Source organism: Brachypodium distachyon, chromosome 2 (assembly GCF_000005505.3).
Source record: "Brachypodium distachyon strain Bd21 chromosome 2, Brachypodium_distachyon_v3.0, whole genome shotgun sequence".
NCBI classification, from domain to species: Eukaryota; Viridiplantae; Streptophyta; class Magnoliopsida; order Poales; family Poaceae; genus Brachypodium; species Brachypodium distachyon.
The window spans coordinates 22,941,359-22,962,191 of record NC_016132.3 but is presented as its reverse complement, the minus strand read 5'-3'; the positions used below and the strand labels follow the sequence as shown (position 1 = coordinate 22,962,191).

Genomic DNA, 20,833 nt, shown 5'->3' with positions numbered 1-20,833 from the left:
TTCGGTTCAAGTCCTAGTCCGTTTAGGAGTTGTTTTTCTAGTCGTATTCAGCTAGAGTAGTATTTGTTTGATTCGGTCTGCAGCTGACCGTGTATAAAAGGATGGGCATACGTGCTTTGTAAGCTCAATCCCAGAGAAAATAAGAAATAGAAAAAGACAAGGCTCGACACGAGCCTTTGGCTATCCAAATCAATCATCGCGTGTGTGTGCTTGACGTGAGTAGTAGTGCTGCCTGCTTTTCTAATCGATCTGGTTTAGTTTTGCTTGTTGTACGTGCACGTCTCGCCGGAACCAATCAGGTTGCTGATCGTTGTTGTTGCTTGCAAGAGAAAGAGCTAGGATCTGGGCTGATTTCCAACATTTGGTATCAGAGCCAAGGTTAATCCGGCAAAACGGTCCCTAGTACACGGGAGCTATGCCGACGGATGCGGGGACGCCGGGAGCCGCGGCTGGAAGGAACTCAACACCGGCGACGTTTCCAAGGCTCGATCGCAGCGACTACAGCATGTGGGCAATGAAGATGGAGGTGGCTATGGAATCTCAAGAAATCTGGGACGCAGTCGAGGCGGAAACACGTACGCCAAAGGAGCGGCAAACTATCGCATTGATCGCCTGGCGTTGGCGGCCATCCATGCGGCTGTGCCGAACGATGTGCTACAACACCTGAAGGGGAAGAAATCTGCAAAGGATGCATGGGATACGATCAAGACCCTACATCAAGGACACGAGCGTGTCCGGGAGGCAAACCTTCAAACCTTGCTGAAGAATTATGAGAGTTTGAAGATGGGAGAAGACGAGGCGGTCAACGCGTTCGCAGCGCGTGTAACGACGCTCGTTAACGGGATCCGCGACCTAGGCGAGACACTCTCCGAGATCTCCGTGGTCAGGCGGTTCCTACGCGCGGCATCACCAAAGTATATCCAGATCGTAACCTCAATCGAGCAGTGTGCCGATCTGAAGACCCTCACGGTGGAGGACTTGGTGGGGCGATACAAGGCGCACGATGAACGACTCCGGATGGTGTTCGGAGATGGCAAAGAGGACGAGCATCTGATGATGACCCGTGCGCAGTGGTCTGCTATGGCCGCAAGGAAAACTGGCGATTCGTCATCGTCCAGTGGAAGAAGAGATCAAGCTAAAGGAGGAGGTCGAGCACAAGCAAAGAAAGCTCCTCAAGGTACCGAGGAGAAAGGTGCGGCCCCCAAGAAAAAGTTTGATCGCAAGAAGATAATGTGCCACAACTGTGGAATATACGGGCACTTCAAGTCGGAGTGCCGAAAGCCACAGAAAGAGAAAGCATATATGGCCAGGGAAGAAGATGATGATCCGGCGCTGCTGATGGTAGAGATGTGCGAGCTAATGGAAGAAGGTCAAGAGGAAGTCATCGAGGAGAAGTCTGAGTCTGTAACCCTTGTTGAAAAGAAAGTCTACCTACATGATAAAGCAAGAGTGAAGGCGGGCAATGTGTGGTACCTTGACACGGGCGCTAGCAATCACATGACTGGCGACAAAACCCAATTCGCAGAGCTTAACCTAGCCGTGGGTGGCTCGGTGCGTTTTGGAGATGGTTCCACGGTGGCGATACAAGGGCGAGGCACAGTTCTTTTTGAGACAAGATTTGGCGATCACAAGGTACTAACCGACGTATATTATATCCCCAAGCTGAAAAGCAATATAATCAGTCTTGGTCAACTCGAGGAAAGGGGATGTAAAATTGTGTTAGAGGATGGGTACCTGTGGGGCTACGACCGACAACACAAGCTACTGATGAAGGTCAAGAGGGCAAAGAATCGCTTGTATATTCTTGACCTTGACAGAACAGAGCCGATCTGTTTGTTAGCTGGTCTTGATGATCCAGCATGGAGGTGGCACGCTCGCTACGGGCACTTGAATTTTCACTCGCTTCGACAACTCGGCCAGAAGGACATGGTGGTTGGGATGCCGACGGTGGATCATGTTGAACAAGTGTGCGATGGCTGCCTAGTAGGGAAGCAACGGCGAGCGCCGTTTCCCAGAGAAGCAAAGTACCGGGCAGAGAAGGTACTAGATTTGTTTCACAGTGATCTGTGTGGCCCAGTTTCACCTGCAACCCCAGCCGGCAATCGCTATTTTCTACTCGTGGTAGATGACTACAGTCGGTACATGTGGGTTGTGCTGCTTAAAACGAAAGATCAAGCGTTTCAAGCATTCAAGAAGATCAAGATTGCTACTAAAGTAGAAGCAGAGGCAAAGTTGAAGGCTTTCCGGACTGACCGAGGAGGGGAATTTATCTCACATGAGTTTGCTGCATATTGTGAGGAACATGGCATCAAGCGTTTTCTGACAGCCCCATACACACCGCAGCAAAACGGTGTTGTTGAAAGAAGGAACCAAACTGTGGTAGCAATGGCTCGAAGCATGATGAAGAGCAAAGGCTTGCCGGGGAGGTTTTGGGGAGAAGCGGTGACTACAGCGGTATACTTGCTAAACCGTGCACCGAAGAAAAGTGTCATTGGCATGACACCCTATGAAGCTTGGTGTGGAAGAAAACTTTCGGTCGATCACTTTCGTACTTTTGGGTGCATGGCACATGTGAAGAATGTTTCTGGACATGTGGGAAAGCTGGAAGACTGGAGTAAGCCGATGATCTTGATGGGTTATGAAGCAGGCTTGAAGGGACACTCGAAGGCTTATCGTGTGTACGATCCACAAACAAGAAAAGTTCACGTGGCACGCGACGTCGTCTTTGAAGAAGAGAGAGCATGGGATTGGTCCTCAAACAAAGAAGAGAATCAACAAAATTCGGATGATATGTTTGTTGTATCTTACCCTGTCCCTGAGCATGCAGGTCATAACCGTGGAGAAGGCCACGACCATGACGCAGGTGGCGGAGATCCACCAGGAACGCCGCCGGGCCGCGGCGCTACACCGGTGTTCAGCTTCAATAGAGCACCGGCCTCATCCTCTGCCGCGGCAGGATCCGCGGCAGGAACAGCGGCTGGATTCTCTCCCGCGGCAGGATCCGCGGACAGAAAATTCTGCCGCGGCAGGAAGATCTGCGTCTGCCACGACGTGAGAGACGGCAGAAGTTTCTGCCACGGCAGAAGATCCCTCTGCCGCGGCAGGAGCGAGTGAAGGGGAGGATGCAGCAGCCGGCGGAGACGCTGAAACTTCTACCGCGGCAGCAACCTCTCAAAGGGCATCGACGATGGTACGATCGCCGGTGCAGACCTGGTCGCGGACTCGACGACTGACGCCCGAACGACTTCGACTTCTATCGGAGTTGTACCCTTCTCCAAAGAAGATGATCCGCAAGACGAAGACGGTCAAGATGAAGCGCACAGCGAAGGAAAGGTGCTTGTTAAGTACCGAAGAGCCAACCTCGTTTGAAGAAGCTAGCGAGGAAGAGAGTTGGCGCAAGGCTATGGAGGAGGAGATGGGGTCAATCCAAGATAATAAGACATGGAGCTTGGTTGATCTCCCTGCCGGGCATAAACCCATAGGCCTCAAGTGGGTATTCAAAGTGAAGAAAGACTCCAATGGCAATGTGGTAAAGCACAAAGCACGCTTGGTAGCAAAGGGCTACGTGCAGCAACAAGGCATTGATTTTGAGGAAGTGTTCGCTCCAGTCGCAAGAATGGAATCGGTACAATTGTTGATTGCTTTGGCCGCTCAAGAATCCTGGAAGCTGCATCATATGGATGTCAAATCGGCGTTCTTGAACGGTGACCTACAAGAAGAAGTATATGTACAACAACCTCCGGGTTTCATCGAAGGGGGAGCGGAACTTAAGGTGTTGCGACTGCACAAGGCATTGTATAGGCTACAACAAGCACCGAGGGCGTGGAACACCAGGCTAGATGCTACACTGGTGTCCCTCGGATTTGAGAAGAGTCCATTGGAGCATGCTATGTACAAACGAGGTGATGGGAAGGAACGGCTCCTAGTTGGAGTATATGTTGATGATCTGTTGATCACGGGTGCAGATGAGAGGGAGATTGCAAGATTCAAGAAGCAGATGCTAGATCTTTTCAAGATGAGTGACGTTGGTTTGTTGAGCTACTACCTCGGGATAGAAGTATGTGAGCGAGGAGACTCAATAACTTTGTGTCAAGAAGCTTATGCGAGGAAAATCCTTGAGAAGTGCGGCATGGAAGACTGCAATGCTACCTCAGCAACGATGGAAGCAAGGCATAAATTGAGCAAACACAGCGAAGCAGATCCTGTTGATAGTACCGAATATAGAAGTATTGTGGGAAGTCTGAGATACTTGGTGAATACAAGGCCAGATTTGGCATACTCGGTTGGGATCGTTAGTCGATTCATGGAGAACCCCACAACAAAACACTTTGCAGCGGTGAAGATGATTTTGCAGTACATCAAAGGAACCCTGAATTATGGGTGTGTTTACTCAACGAAGAAAGAGAAGAAGACACAACTAGTCGGGTACAGTGACAGTGATATGGCCAGCGACGTTGATGACCGTAAAAGTACTTCGGGCATGGCGTTTTTCCTTGGTGGAAATATTGTGAGCTGGATGTCACAGAAGCAGAAGGTTGTGGCGCTATCCTCGTGTGAAGCTGAATACATTGCAGCAGCTACCGCAGCATGCCAGGGAGTGTGGCTAGAGCGATTGCTAGCTGATCTACTAAACCGAGAACCAGAAAAGTTTGAGTTGAAGATCGACAACAAGTCCACTATATCTCTGTGTAAGAATCCGGTGTTTCATGATAGAAGTAAACATATCGACACCCGGTTTCATTACATACGAGGATGCGTGGAAGAAGGCAAGCTTGATGTTGATTATATCAGTACAGATGACCAGTTGGCCGACATATTGACGAAGTCTCTTGGAAGAGTGAAATTTCAAGAGATGAGGAAGAAGATCGGCGTCGACGTCATCAAGTAGAAGTACATTTTGATCTTAGGGGGAGAATGTAGGCTTAAGATCAAATCCGTATAGGAGTTTATTTTCGGTTCAAGTCCTAATCGGTTTAGGAGTTGTTTTTCTAGTCGTATTCAGCTAGAATAGTACTTGTTTGATTCGGTCCGCAGCTGACCGTGTATAAAAGGATGGGCATACGTGATCTGTAAGCTCAATCCAGAGAAAATAAGAAATAGAAAAAGGCAAGGCTCGACACGAGCCTTTGGCTATCCAAATCAATCATTGCGTGTGCGTGCTTGACGTGAGTAGTAGTGCTGCCTGCTTTTCTAATCGATCTGGTTTAGTTTTGCTTGTTGTACATGCACGTCTCGCCAGAACCAATCAGGTTGCTGATCGTTGTTGTTGCTTGCGAGAGAAAGAGCTAGGATCTGGACTGATTTCCAACAGAGATGAAGCTGTACTGCTCTTGACGAAAGGCATATTTGTTGACTCTTCGTCAGGTGCCTTCAAGTTGAATGAAATGTTGCTCAACTGGACGCTTGCAGTGGCATAGCTGTCCTGAGATGGTACTGCCCTGGTCTTGTTGATCGGCATATTTGTTGACTCCTCATCAAATGCCTTCAAGCTCGATGAAATGTCGCTCATTTGGACACTGGCAGTGGCATAGCTCTGGGATGGTATTTGTGTGCTCTTGACCATATGAGTGCTACTAGAGTTCTCCTCATCGACTGCCTGATCGCTCATCTTGGACGTCTCCTCATCTGCATGCCCAGTGCAAGTAGAGATCTTTTTACGCAGCCAGAGAATACCCACTATTGTGAAACCGGAGAGGATTTTCTACTCTCCAGCACACAACTCCAATTATCGCATCCGTTGGAGGAGACTCACGGGGACCGTCCGATGGCAACAGCTGACGACGGCATGCAATGCTTCTGACGAAATCAAACGGCTCCGTTAAGACCTTGCATTCGATGCGATCGACAACAAACTGTTGACATACTGCAGAATACCGCTGTTGGTCTTCCTCTCTCCCACGCCCCTTCCATCTCTCCACAGGCACGGGCCTCACTCCTCCTCCATCGTGCGGGCAGGCCATATGGCAGCGGCATCGGAGAAGCTCGCCGTCGCCGCCCACATCCCCCTCCCTCCGATCTTTCTATCCACGTGCTGCCTTCTTCTCTATCCACGGCCGTGGCCTGGCCATATGGCAGCGGGGTTCGCCCCACCCTCTCTATCTCGACCATGTGCGGCCAGCCATATGGCAGCGGGGGTCGCCCTCCCCCTCTCTCTCCAACACACAGTCGGCCATATGGCGGCGACCCCTGTTCCCCACGTGCTGACCGCTCCCGACGAAGACGACGGCTTCGGCTCCCATCACAGTTTCGCAGCACATGGCGGCGGCACATCCCTTGCATCTCAGCACATGGCAGCGGCGCGTCCAGAGAGAGAAACATAGTCTCAGGATATGTGGGTATGTGCAGCGGAGCCAGAGAGAGAAAGGGACGTCTTCAGTCGATCACCGTTTCCTTTCCGTCCCACATGACGGCGAACGCAGCATGGGCCGTCATGTCCAGATTCATGATGGACGATCCCTGATAAGAGGAGCAAGACGCTCGAGAGCAGTTGAAGCTTTCCCGAAACCCTTGTGAAACAGGACCATCCAACAGCCCCGAAGATTATGATCCATAAGCAACTTTCATTTGCAGGCGCTCCAGTGCTTTCTGAAACAGATTCTGATGGTGTAGGAGGGACTCCCTTTTCAAAGCTGCATGTGGGATTCAACCAAATCTCACCACAACCGAGCTAACTTGGGCAAGGGCAGATTTTCTTCCCATTGGGGACATTATCAAGTATGGCTCTTTAATGACACGGCAATAGCATTCAGTCCTACCCACTGTTGCCGCAAAAGCATCGCAGCATTGTGGATTTTCATGATTGATGGGAATTCCATGGGCATCCCCACAGCTTGTCGCGATGGTAAGCGCCAAGTGAGAAGAGTTGCATACTGACATCTTTAACTCTGCATTATGTGAAATGGTGAAGTTAAGTTGCAGATAATAAAGGTTGATAGGAGAATACAATTATAGCCTGAAGGGTAAAATTGCAGATCATTAAATGATCATTAGATGGTACAATCTACATTGAATTATTTTTGGAAAAACCTGATACAGAACAAACATTCTCACTTGTAAACTAGTACTCTGTATAAATACTGTTGAGTATGTGTCAACCGAACACAGCAGCAAATTCTTAGTACTATATAATTTTACTCAACTCCCTTGTTGGCAACGCAAATTTGATAACAAAAATAGATTGATCGCATTAGAAATCTTGAATTGATCAAACAACTGCCATGTGACTCAATTTCCAGTCCAGAATGAAGGTGAAAACAACCTGAAGACCGCAGCACTTTCCTTGGGGGAGTATGATCGAAGATGGATCGGGCAATCCTGAAGGAATACCATCCGAGATGGGCTCCGTCAGCAAGAAACCTGAGCACGTTAAACTCCGACTGATTAAGACAACCAATCCATATCGGACACAAGATCTACAAACACGGGGGCAGAGCGAGGTGCAAATAACCTGCGTCGATGGTGGTGGAGGCGGCGGAGATGGGCTCCGTCAGCAAGAAACCTAAGCACGTTAAAACTCCGATTAAGACAACAAGTCGTATCGGACACAAGATCTACAAACAGGGGGGCAGAGCGAGGTGCAAATAACCTGCGTCGGCGGTGGCGGTGGCGGTGGCCATGGCGGTGGCGGTGGCGAGCACGAGTATCCAAGCAAGCGACCTCATCTGAAGCGAGCATACGAGGGAGATGAGATTAAGCAAGCAACAACCGTTAAAACAGAGAGAAAACGATCGGTAGCATACCACAGAGGCGAGGCGCCGACGGTTGCTCGCCGGTGAGAATACCCTAACCAGCGGCAGCGGCGACGCCGTGCAGGAAAGTTGGTATCCTGGTATCCAATGTGGGTCGATGGTTTTCTTTATAGCGAAAATGTGGGTCGTGGTGACTACAATTCTGCGCGCTCATATTTTTTTTATAAACATCTGAATTTATTGATTCAATAAACAAAATACAAGCAATCGAATGGGCCGGGCTGAGATTTTGATAAATACGGGCGTCACTTCACTGAAATTACGAATCTGTCAACGATATCTCCACGTGTCTTTTAATCCCGGATCCCACGGTCCTCAAGCGCAGAAAAAACACGTACCGCCCAAAAAAACCAACAGAGCCCTCCTCGCTCCTCCTCCTCTCCTACGAATCTCACCCCCACCCCCTGCCCGATCCGGATCTCGCCCACGCCCGCCGCCGCTCTTGTCGCCTCCACCAGCTCGTGCACGTCGGCGGCGGCCGTGTGCGGAAGGCGTCTGCGGACCCACGGCTCCGTCGCGCACTCCGACCGCCGCCTCCACCGGCTCGTGCGCGCCGGTGGCTCCACGCGGGACTTGGACGGCGATCGGATGAGCCTGAGGCCGGGATGGCGGTGGCCTCGCGCAAGGCAGCAGGGATGCGTCGGCGCGAGCCATCGGTGGCCCTCCGGACGGGCAGTGGCGCGCAGCGATCAGTGGCCGGACACGATGTGTGAGCGGCGCACAGGCGTACCTGGCGGCAAGTGGGAGCAGACGGCGCGTGGGAGTGGACGGGCGGCGGGAATCTGTAATCGGGCGGCCGCGCATGGCGGCGTGATGTTCGGTGGCGGGATGAATCGGGATGGGGAGAGAAGGAGTTTGCACTCAGGTGGATGGAGAGGATAGTCAGAGAGAGAGCGAAAAATTGGGAGAAAAGATTTAAAAAATAATGTACGGAGTAGGAGTAATAGGAGAACAGGGCAAGGAGAAATATATAAATAAGACATCTGAAAAAAGAAAGAAACCAGAATATAGCCCACGAAAATAAACATATCATAAACACATCAACATTTAATTTGACGTTTCGATACAATTTTCCGTTGTTCTATGCATTAAAAAAACACAGATGCACTTTCCTAGCAAACACTTTCTCCTTCCAAATATACAAAGCTGATATTACTTTTGCGTTATAATAACCTTGTACCTAGTGTAATTCTTAGTCAAAGTTTGTCGTAAGATTCTGTTGGTCTCGTATATTTTGAAGAGATGAGTAACACATGCGCCTTCTATTTAAGATCCAAGCACAAAGGTATGAACTGCAAACGGTAAACAACATTGTCAAGAACTCGCATGAAAACTAAACACAGCTCTCATTAAGGAAAAACTGGCATTTACAGCAGCCGAGTCACGGAACGAAGAACCCACAGTAAAGCAACGTTAGCGGGGGAAATGCAGTCAGACTCCATACAAGAACTCAGCCGACGGACACCTACACCGACTACAATTTGTCGGATATCATTATACAGTATATCGAATATATATACTCTCTCTGTCCAACAAAAGATGTCTCAGTTTGTCAAAATTTGGATGTATTTAGACATGACTTAGTGTATAGATGTATTCAAATTTAGTCAAAATTGAGATATCTTTTGTTGGACGGAGGAATACAATAACTTGTCAGGCAGTTTTTTCCGTTAGTTACAGGTCTCCTAATCAGTCCTCCATGAGTCAGCAAGCCACAATCTTAAAAGTTGGGAGGCTATCAAGCTGCAGACTCATAGGTCTCGACTCCAATGTATGAAAAAGAATTATCTCATCCCGCAAAGGAAAACATGCAGATCATAGTGGTACTATTCCACACAACCGAGCTCGGCCAGGGTTAAGGAGTGATTCTGACATTATCCATCCCTATGAAACAGAAAAATAAGGATGTTAATTTGCATGTCATCACAGTGATGTCCTGGAATTTTTTCCCCAGGCTATTTGTTCATTAGTAGTTTAACAAGAGCAAGGTAACAAAGATAATTAGGTCACCTGTTCTCTTGCTTTCCTCTTGAATATTCCATAGGATGATGTAACAATCTTACAAGATTCATCAATGTGTGGTAAAAAGTCCATATTCAGTGGGTTTGGGTTTACATACTGGTATGAACCTTCTGTTGGAGTTCATGTGTTTCCGTGCATTAAGATTAGCATGCGATGCATTAATAAAGTGCAGCAACACGTGTGCCTGCAAACCGAACAAATTTGAACGGTGTAAATAAGTGCAAATGACCTTAATCAGTGGAATGTTATCGAAATAGTTAGCAATCAGTGCTTACATGGAAAGCAGCTTTGAGAATGTCATCTGGCTTTGCTTGGTCCTTGAGCAAAGCATAAACCTTGTCCTTTGTAGGGTTATATGTAACAATGTACCTCTCATCCTGAAATCATCTCATCACAACTTCACATACTGATCTTTGATTGTACTAAAAGAAGGAAAGGAATCACCATCGTGAGGACAACACTCAGTGAAGTAAACTGTAAACAAGATAGTACCTCAAACAAAGGACTTATAGAAACAAACGAAGCAGGTTCCTGAAATGCCTCTCCAAATCTTGATCCTATGAAATTGAAAGAGGTTATCAAAAGGGTCTACAGTCCAAATTCATCAACAAATAAATAAGACCATAGTCGCAAACCTAGCGCAACTGGCTGATGCCTCCAAGGCGGATTAAATATTGTCTCCTCTAAGTTTCCTTCTTTCAATGAAGGAACATGCCCTGCGTCATTAAAATAAGAGACTGAATATTAGACCAAGTACTGCAAGGAGCATTCAAGGATTTTCAAAATAATCATATTTACATACAGTTCTTTATACTGCATTAGTCTGGAAGTTCCATATCTTATACTTCTACATTGTAGAACTCAACAATGTGCAGACTGAGTATGATGAAATATCAATTGGCATTTCCCATATTTACAGAATCTTCCATGGTCGTACTGAATCCACATAGTGATATATAAATATGGTCTGTTTTTTTATGGAATAAATATGGTCTGGTTATTATGCGTTCAGTAAAAAAACTGTTTCCTGCTACCATGGGTGTCTGACAACCTCTTGTCTGTTTTATCTCCTGCGCAGGAGGCGGCTCTTTAACATGATAAATAACTTGCCTACAATATTTGAAGTTGTGACCGGGGCTGCAAAGAAACAAACCAAGGAGAAGGGCCCCAACAGTACGAACAAGAACAATAAGCCAAGCACAAATTGTAAGTTTAGATACTTTTTATGCCACCTTGAAGTACTACTTCTTATGAGTACAAGACAGTCACTAATAGCATGCTTCGTTTGTAGCCATCAAGACCGGAGTCTCATTCAAAGGCCCCGAAGGTGGTGGCTCCCCCCAAGGATGAAGATGATAACGGCGAAGACTATGGAGAAGAAGAGGAGGAAGAGCGCGACAATACCTTGTGTGGAACTTGTGGAACAAACGATGGCAAGGATGAGTTCTGGATCTGCTGCGATAACTGCGAGCGGTGGTACCATGGAAAATGTGTGAAGATCACGCCTGCTCGAGCTGAGCATATCAAGCACTAGAAGTGCCCAGACTGCAGCAACAAGAGGGCTAGGGCATAACAACGACAAGCACCAGCGGGACTTGGAACGGAACCAGCGCCAGCGCCAAATCGTCAATGTCTGCAGATATCTTTTTTTTTTAGGAAAAGACGGTCGATCCCCGTCATTCGATTAGGAAGAGTAGAAGTGTACAAAGAGATCTAAGTGGATCCCAGGAGGAAAACGGAAAAAGAAAAGAAAAGGAAAAAAGCCAAGAGGGGACTAATCTCCCGGGTCGCTAAGCACGCCCGAATGTCTGCAGATATGGCCTAGCATTCTAGCTTGTAGACTTGATTTTCATTTCAATCGAACACTGTTGAGTTGATTCACTCTTGACCCTGGCAGTTCTTGTTGCTCTGACTCTGAGTTGTCTGTAAACCGTTGGTTGGTGTAGTATTGCCAATTTCAATCTTCTCTTCAGCGGAAATGTCAAAGACGTTCAGACTCAGAATTCAGAAAGCTGCCCATCGCTCCCGTCGTTAGTCGTTTCTGAAGCCGTTTCTGACGTCAAAAAGATGACGTGAACGAAGAAGTTATGGTACGCGAGACCTATCACCTACTCAGGTTCGCTTGTGGTTCTACGAGTAGCATCGGCACTTGGTTTCAACCGGTTGTTCGTGAATACGTAGAACCTAACGAGTTCTAGAGGTGATGCAAGTTTGCTAAATCTATAAACCTCAAGCAAGATCATGGCAGCTTAACTTATGGAGGCGAGGAAGCTGCAGTAGAACTCCTCGGGCTCAGGGATGTCCTTCACGGCTTCACCTCGCCGATAGTCTCGCCCGGCTAGCCTTCTTCAGTCTCCGGGATCTTTTTTAACAGGATCTTGCGAGGCATCCAGTGTCACTAGAAAACGACGACGAAGGATGTCATGGTTCACGAGACCAGAGACCTACAAATTACTCGGCGGTCACCAGGTTTTGACGCGCCCAAAAGTGTGGTGGGGACCTCATCGCACCGCTCGAGTTCGAGAATTCATGGATGGAAACCGTCCAAATGTTCGGATCAAGTTTTTACCCGAGGACTGTTGGAATTTTGGGTCCAAGGTCCAATCTGAAATTAATTCTTGGAAAATTTCAAAAGCCCATTCATGTAGTGGGATGAGGAAGTGGGAATAGTCCCACATTACTAGTTTAGGGGGAGTTGGACCAATATATAAGGTATATTGTTTCTCACCTCTTGAGCAAGTGAGCAAGGAAAATCCCTACGCGCGCTCCTCCTCCTCCTCCGTTCGCCTCGTCACGACCCGCGCGTTTCGTGGATCGAGTTCGAGCCGGGTTGTGCTTATCTTTTTGGCAGTCGGAATCCGTTGCGGACGCGTAACGAATCCCGATAATTGCGGAGTCGGTTTTGGTTTCCTAAACCGAACCGAAGTCCGCCTGCGTGCAACCCTAGCCGTCACGCCCACGATCCAATCTCGTTGTTCGCTGCCAACCGCTGCTCCATCCCGTCGACTGCGTGCACAGATCGCCGGGAGAGCAGGCCTCCGGAACCCCGACCTTCGAGATCCTGCCCGGGAGACGGTCGATAAGGTTTTTGGGGAGCGTTCTCACGCGACTGCTCGCTTCTTCACGTCTCTATTTCGTCGGCATCTTCATCACCAATGGCCGACGACCTCGGAGATCCCGCGGCTCAGGCTGCCGCTTTAGCTCAGTAGCAGCAGGCTGCACAACTCCAAGCACAGCAGCAGGCTGCCCAACTCCAAGCCCAGGCAACTGCTGCTGCACAGGCACAAGCGCAAGCACTGGCCGCTGCTCAGGAGGTAGTCAAGGCTGCAGCTGCTGCCGGCGTGAACATCGACACCACCGGACTCGTTACCGACCTCAACAAACAAACACAAGAAAAGAGCACAGCACCGTACGTAATCTGCTCTTTCTTGTTGATTTTGATTAGTAGTTCTATTATTCATGCCGTGAAATTAGATGGGTTTTATTGCTGTGCGTTGCTATTTAATTTGTCTAGTTTGCATGATATAATATGCTACATGTTTTACACACTGTCTTTCTGGATTAAATATTCATCGAAATTACCTAATTTTTCAACAAGGACAAGGCACATTTTTCGAGCATTCCGTGTTTAAAATGATGTCCTCTACCTCTAATACGGAAACGCAAGTGGAATGCTCATGGAATGTACCTCTCAGGTGCAGTGCAGGGCACACATCTGCTCGATGAAACCCGTTGAACTTGAAGTGTGTAAGCTCATCCTCCTTTCGAATCCAGGTCGGAAAGACTGAATGTGTGACGTACCAGTTCCACACACAAAAATTTCACCAACCCAGTCAAGCCCTATAGTAGATGATACCCGTGTCATGACAATCTACGGATCGGGGGCTGGTTTTTCCCAAGTTCTTCTCTGGTATCCCACGGGGGCTTCAATTTCCCCTTCTTCACGATTATTGTGTTCACCAATTGAATAGGGACCGATACAGTCACCACGATCGCCTTGGGAGGTCTAAAGAATTCGTCACATAAGGCCTCACGACAGGGTTTGGAGTCCCAAGTAGGATCGTCGCCAGCTATGATAGTGATCATAGTCTGACCGGTCTGTCATAAGGTTCTGTATTGCCTCGAATATTTGAAAGGAATGAGTAACATTTTATTTTAATTTATTTCCTAACATAACACAGGCGCCCTATGTTGAAGATCCAAGCACAAAGGTGTGAACCACAAACACTAAACAACAATGTCAAGAACTCCTTGACGTGAAAACTAAACAGAGCTCTTTACGAAAAACTGGCATTTACAGCAGCCGAGTCACGGAACAAAGATGAAAGAACCCACAGTAAAGCAATGTCAGCGGGGGGAAACTGCAGTCAGACTCCATACAATAACTCAGCCGACGGACACCTACACCGACTACAATTTGTCGGATATCATTATACAGTACCAAATACATATACAAGAACTTGTCAGGCAGCTTTTTCTGTTAGTTACAGGTCTCCTAATCAGTCCTTCCATAAGTCAGCAAGCCACAATCGTAAGAGTTGGGACGCTACAAGCTGCAGGCCAAGTGTTGTTCTTCGTAGTCTCACCACAGTTTGGTTCATGCCAAGCAGATGAGCTGAATAAGATTGATTTATGGACCCGCTGACTCACATAGGTCTGGACTCCAATGTATGAGAAAGAATTATCTCATCCCGTTGATCATCGCAAAGGAAAATGCGTAGATCATTGTGGTACTACTCCACACAACCGAGCTCGGCCTGGGTTAAGGAGTGATTCTGACATTATCCATCCCTATGAAAAAGAAAAATAAGAATGTTATTTTGCTTGTCATTACAGTGATGTCCTGGATTTTTTTTTCAGGCTATTTGTTCATTAGTAGTTTTAACAAGAGCAAGGGGCATCATGTTGATAACAAAGATAATTAGGTCACCTGTTCTCTTGCTTTCCTCTTGAATATTCCATAGGATGATGTAACAATCTTGCAAGATTCTTCAATGTGTGGTAAAAAGTCCATGTTCAGTGGGTTTGGGTTTACATACTGGTATGAACCTCGGTTGGAGTTCATGTGCTTCCGTGCATTAAGATTAGCATGTGATGCATTAATAAAATGCAGCAACACATGTGCCTGCAAACCGAACACATTTGAAGGGTTTAATTAAGTGCAAACGAACTTAATCAGCGGAATGTTAGCAATCAGTGCTTACGTGGAAAGCAGCTTTGAGAATGTCATCTGGCTTAGCTTGGTCCTTGAGCAAAGCATAAACCTTGTCCTTTGTAGGGTTATATGTAACAATGTACCTCTCATCCTGAAATCATGTCATCACAACTTCACATACTAATCTTTGATTGTACTAAAAGAAGGAAAGGAATCACCATCGTGAGGACAACACTGAGTGGAGTAAACAAGATAGTACCTCAAACAGCGGACTTGTAGAAACAAACGAGGCAGGTTCCTGAAATGCCTCTCCAAATCTTGATCCTATGAAATTGAAAAAGGTTATCAAAAGGGTCTACAGTCCAAAATCATTAACAAAAAATAAGAGCATAGTCGCAAACCTATTGCAACTGGCTGATGCCTCCAAGGCGGATTAAATATTGTCTCCTCTAAGTTTCCTTCTTTCAATGAAGGAACATGCCCTGCATCATTAAAATCAGAGACTCAATATTAGACCAAGTACCGTAACTGCTCAAGGATTTTAAAAATAACTCCATATTTGCGTATGATTCTCCATACTGCATTAGTTCGGGAGTTCCAAATTTATAATTCTACATTGTAGAACTCAACAATGTGCAGATTGAGTGTGATGAATATCATTTGGCATTTCTCATATTTATAAAGTATCCAAAGATATTTATTTGACAGACAGTGGTGTCTGCAGTATATTTGAGGGAACTGTATATTTACTTTTTTTTACAAACCTTGAAAAAATCTGACCAGAAGGAAATTTCTAACAGAAACAGTTCACATACCCGTCTTTATAAAGGAATCCACTGCCACAGTGAATCTTGCCGTATTTAGTGTATTCAGCACAACAGATCTCACCTGGCAACAGAACAATATTAGTCTGATTAGCTGACAAGTTTATCAGAAGGATTTGATCATAATGGTAGGAAAATATAATTTAGAAGCAAACCTCACGATATGAACTAAGGAGATATCCACAAGACAAGAAGGCAAATGAAGCCACCAATGATGGATTTCTCTTTGAAATTAGAATGCTCATACCAGTTCCCAACTTCACAAAAAGAAACAATAAGTAAAAAATTAGATAACTATTATATCCATATTTACATATTAAAACAGTAACATTCATAACAATAAAAAAAATCGATAGTTCAGTCTACACAGCATTAATACAGCAGCTGATCCAACCTGCATGCCCTACAAACAAACTAATACTCCCTCCCCTCCAAAATATAAGGCATATAAATATGCGTGCAGTCAACACTAAAACTTTGACCACTGATATATGTGAAAGATATGGATTGAACATGTAGCAATGATATCCATTGTATTTGCCTTGCAGAATACTTTTACGTCAAGTGTTCCTTTAATTAATTTTGTAGTCATGTTGTAAGTCAAAAGCATACAGGTTGTGCATTCCAGACTGGGAACGCCTTATATTTCGGAACATAGGGGGTAGAAAACAGTGGGAGAACACAAATGCAAGACATGAATGGTTACCAGATCAGCGATGTTCCCAACACTTTCTCCTTTAGCAGTAACATCTCCAATATTTTCTCCTTTTGCATACGCCTTGTAGATCGGTGTGCGGGTTGAGGTTGATGTAACAGCAGCAACATTCTGAATGGAACGATTTCATCAGACAGACAGAACATATCCCATCAGCCTTTTTGAAATGATAGGCTGCAAATGACAGAACTTGCTGCAGCAAGGAAAAGGGTCAAACCTTAACAACATTAGCCATGCAAGCCAGCGGTAGGAAAAGGTGGGGGAAAGCTGCAGTAGCTAACTCTATCCCAGCTCCCAGTTCCATCAAGAGATCGCCAGAAAAGCGGAGCTGTAGAAAATTTTGATTTAAATTAGTCTACTGCACAGACCAAAATAAAATTCAAAAGCTCTGCAAAACATTGGCTTCAAATATTACACCTGCTTTAGGTCATAGTCAAATTTCTTCCCTTGACGTGCAAAAAGCATTTTTCCAACACGCCCAGCACCATCCTGTAGCAATGAAAAATAATAATAAGACAATAACCAAAACTACAAATAGTTAAGGTCGATTACATTGACACTGGAAGAATACTTAACAATCACTTCTCTTTTCCTGCGAGGACCACCGATAATACAAGGATATGGTATGGTAAAGACCTCATTAGTATGCGTCTTTTGAAGAACTAGTTCTTATCAAAATTTAGTTGGATCATTAGTAGACTGCACTTACTATACTAGTTGCAGAGGCCGGGGGTTATCCTCCTTTTCGAAAAAGGAAACTTACTATACTAGTAACGTTTTCTCCTGAGTCGTTTATGGAACTAGTTCTTCTCAGAATTTATTTGGATCATTAGTCTAGTGTTTATCAAAATTTAATTGGACAAGTAACTTAAACAATACCAACAGCTAAGTCCATTAATTTTTTCAAGACAAAACATTTATACCTTTAATATCCAGTTAATAGCCACGGCACCGGACGTAGCCCTGCTTTGAGAAACTCCTACAGAGTTTAACAAGGCCCTTGTTGTAAATACACTCATTGCACCACCAAAGAAATGCTGAAAAGTGAACATCATAATTTAGCGAGAGATGTTTAAATCTGGTAAATGATGCAACTTAACATAAAGTTTGGAAACATACCTTCAGTGCTCTCCATGTCATGTATGGGACATATGAAGGAGTGACACTATCTGGAAAACCTTCAGGAACAACATATGACCTTATGAAGGACATAATTTCCTGCAATAGCAAAGTTACGTATCACCATTAGTGTCGTTCATCATTCTTAGTCATCGTTGCTCTAGAAGATTTCAACATTCATGTTATAGCCTCTAAGCATCGTGTTTTTCTATACTTGAAAGGTGTAGGCAGTACTTAAAACCAAAAGAACAAAATCCAAGGAATTTAGTAGCACTATTTAACAGGCAGCTATAAGATATTGTCAACAATTTGTCTGCAAATTGCAACTTTACTCCCTTGTAGAACAAAGCAAGACTACAGCGCTTGCAGTTCCATACTTCCATTGAACTGGGAACAAATCAAATGAAGACAGAATTGATCACTAAATTATGAAGTTCAAATTACGCATTACAAAAATGGACCAGGTAAAACCACTAATTGGAATATCCACCAGCATGGCCTTCAAATTCAACTAACTGAATCAACAGCCAGAAAGAGGCAGAATCAACCAACAAAAGTACTACAAACTCCGTTTGCCTGCAATTCCGAATCCAATATTCAATAGGATTTAAAAATTCACCTCGGCAACCCTACAGAATTCGCATCTCATCAATTCTAACAGCAAATCCGCATATGTTGAAGCCTCCGGAACCTCAATTTGGCCACAGAGAAACGAAACTACCGAGCAAACACCAACGCACAGCCACGAAATCACCCAAAAATACCTTTACCTCTTTCATCCGTATCGATCGGATCTAACGACGGGTCACACGCATGGGCATGGCAATCGCCATTCGAACCCAATCCAAACCACTACGAATGCTATAAATCACCTCGACGGGCGGCAGCGGAGACTGGAGCGGCACGGCCCTGAAGGTGGCGCCCACGGGCGCGGCGGACCCGCCTCGCCCCCTCGCGCTGACCCTCCCGGGCTTCCCCGCGGAGGACGCGGCGCCCTCCACCACGTAGCTCCACCGCCTCCCGTCCACCTCCTCGAGGCACAGGACCCCGTCGACCGCGGCCGCGGGCGCCTGTACCGCGGACACCCTCGCGGTGGGCGGCTGCTCGGCCTCCCGCACGGCGACGCGCACCGCCTCCCGCACGGCCACCCGCGCGTCCGGCGGGGGCAGGGTGATGGTCTGCGCTGCCGTCGCCGCCGCCGCCGCCGGCCGCTTGAGCCCCATCGCCGGAGCCATGCGGTGGTCGGGGCCTCGGGGGTGGGTGGCTAGGGGCCGGGTGAGATTTAGATGGGTTTGCGAGTGGTGCGCGATACAGCGAGGCAGTTTCGCCGCGGAGAGAGACAAAGGGATTTATACGTCAGGCAATCGCGTCCAGGCCGAAGGAGAATGCGAGAGGCGACTTCGCAATCCTTCCACAAGAACAGAGGCTAACCCGGAGACTGCGAGGTGGGCCTAGGCTTAGGTTACGGTCCCACGGTCAGCGACTCTAAAGGAATCTGCCGATGGGGGTGGTCGGCTGCTGGTGCCAGCTCGCGCAAGCTGCTACGCGTACAACTGTGAGCGTCCGTTGTGATAGTCCTGTGGGACCGGGTGAGTATGGGACCCGTGTATCATTGGGCAACGGGTGTTTGTGGGGACGGGAGGTGGGCAGTTGGCTGGTGAGCCGTTGGAATAGAGGGAGAAAATGGTGGAGAGGCCTCTATTGGCCTGTGATTTTTCTTTTCTCTTTCGATGATTTTTTGTGGCGTCAGGGCGATATGATTATTGTTTTCTTCACGTCTGGCTGGGCCCGCTGTTCAACGATAAACAGAGCATGCATGTGCGCTTGTTTAAAAATGTGGAGACAGAACATGTGCAGACTTTGGATATTTTTGTTCCTTGTATTGAATGAGAATCTCAAAGCATGTTCCGAGAGTTGATGGTAAAGAAACCCAAACCTTGTGGGTTCGTAGCTTGTTTCCAGTGAAGCTTATCGTAATTTGCTCCTCTAGGAGCATGCATCTTGGATTTGTTAACGAATCTTGAACATCGTTGACTATGAGATCACTGCGTCTCCAGGAAGAAAAAAAAGTCGTCGCCATCCGTGAAGACCAAGGTGTAGTGTGTGTGTGGGGTTGTTTCGGTGTGGAATGTTTTTTTTGTGTGTTGACACATATGTGTTGTGTTGTATTCTAAGTAACACGGCTTGACCAATGGCACGAGAAATGTGGAGGTGTGGTATCGATAGTGAGTCGCATGTTGACTTCATTGGCGGCACATTTTCTATGGCACATCAACCTTCGACTATGTCCAATGACGTGGATGTCATGGTGCGGCCTCGGCTACGTGATGTACGTCGACTACATCGATAACACAATGCCACTGTGGGTTCGGTTGATCAATGCTTTTTTCATTATTTAGCCAGTGTACTTGTTGTGAATAGATATTGCTCTAGAGATATCTCGAAAGCTTATGTTTTTTGTGTCGTTTTTCTTTTCGACGGGTATTGTAATTGTCCTAGTTGTATCTCATTTTTTATTTAATACCGTGTTAAAATGGTTTAGACTAGTTTAGTTTTTTTTTCTAAAGCGGCACGTCATTTCTCAAACACCTGGTATGACACGCTAGGTGCACACATTTTCACACCGTCGATCGAAAACCGAAACTTGATTTCGTCTCGAGGTCTCATCCTCCATGACAAAACGCACAACCACCTCTACTACCATCCAAAGAACACCTGGACGCCCTCAATACCCTTCTGTTGAGGCATAAGAATTCCATCCATGATTTCCTTTTTCTTTCGGAATCACGAGACGCGTGCAGTGGTGGAGATACCATGACACACACAGCTTTCGTACGCGAAATAGGCAGGGCCGTCCGAACCGTTCATTAAAGTCCCTATTTAAAACCAAGAATATTTCAGCGAGCTGCATCCCAGCCCACACGCAGGCAGATGCAGGTATCTAACTATCTAAGCAAAGAATTAAAACACCAAGAAAGAAAAGAAAATAATAAAAAAAAAAGAAAAATCAATTCAAGCGCCACGCACGCCTCTCCCTTTCCCTGCAGATCCCGCGGGATCGCGAGGCCGAGCTGCCGAAACCGACCCGGTCGGTAGTGGTGGTGGTCGCCGCGCGCCCATGCGCCGACCGGCCACGCGCGTGGCGTCGACGAGGCCGGCGGGCCTTCGCTTGGAATTAACGTCGCGTTTGACTCTTCTTCTTTCCTTCCCCCCATCCAGGTGCAGTGATCCGCGTCTCGCTTTTTCGTGC

The 20,833-nt window shown here is 46.7% G+C and overlaps 1 protein-coding gene and 1 pseudogene across 1 annotated transcript; both read right to left on the bottom strand.

Annotated features, from left to right (window-relative positions):
* Window positions 1-9,141: 9,141 nt before the first annotated feature.
* LOC100833786 lies at window positions 9,142-10,511 on the bottom strand (annotated as a pseudogene).
* A 3,510-nt stretch (window positions 10,512-14,021) lies between these two features.
* Window positions 14,022-18,898, bottom strand: LOC100828491 (protein root UVB sensitive 6). Its single transcript, XM_003568382.4, has 13 exons — window positions 18,456-18,898; window positions 17,584-17,682; window positions 17,388-17,501; window positions 16,882-16,953; window positions 16,682-16,792; window positions 16,456-16,575; window positions 15,905-16,006; window positions 15,741-15,813; window positions 15,327-15,407; window positions 15,185-15,249; window positions 14,975-15,076; window positions 14,701-14,895; window positions 14,022-14,561 (listed from the first exon to the last, which is right to left on the bottom strand). The coding sequence occupies exons 1-13, from the start codon at window positions 18,816-18,818 to the stop codon at window positions 14,493-14,495; spliced, it is 1,566 nt and encodes a 521-aa protein (XP_003568430.1). The 5' UTR covers window positions 18,819-18,898; the 3' UTR covers window positions 14,022-14,492.
* Window positions 18,899-20,833: the final 1,935 nt, after the last annotated feature.

Excerpts from the sequence above, each read along its gene's own strand:
- LOC100828491 (XM_003568382.4), bottom strand. The coding sequence starts at position 18,818 with ATGGCTCCGGCGATGGGGCTCAAGCGGCCGGCGGCGGCGGCGGCGACG. Across the intron at positions 16,576-16,681 it reads GCATGGCTAATGTTGTTAAG|AATGTTGCTGCTGTTACATC; the intron begins GTTTGACCCTTT and ends CGTTCCATTCAG. Across the intron at positions 15,250-15,326 it reads GCATCAGCCAGTTGCAATAG|GATCAAGATTTGGAGAGGCA; the intron begins GTTTGCGACTAT and ends TCAATTTCATAG.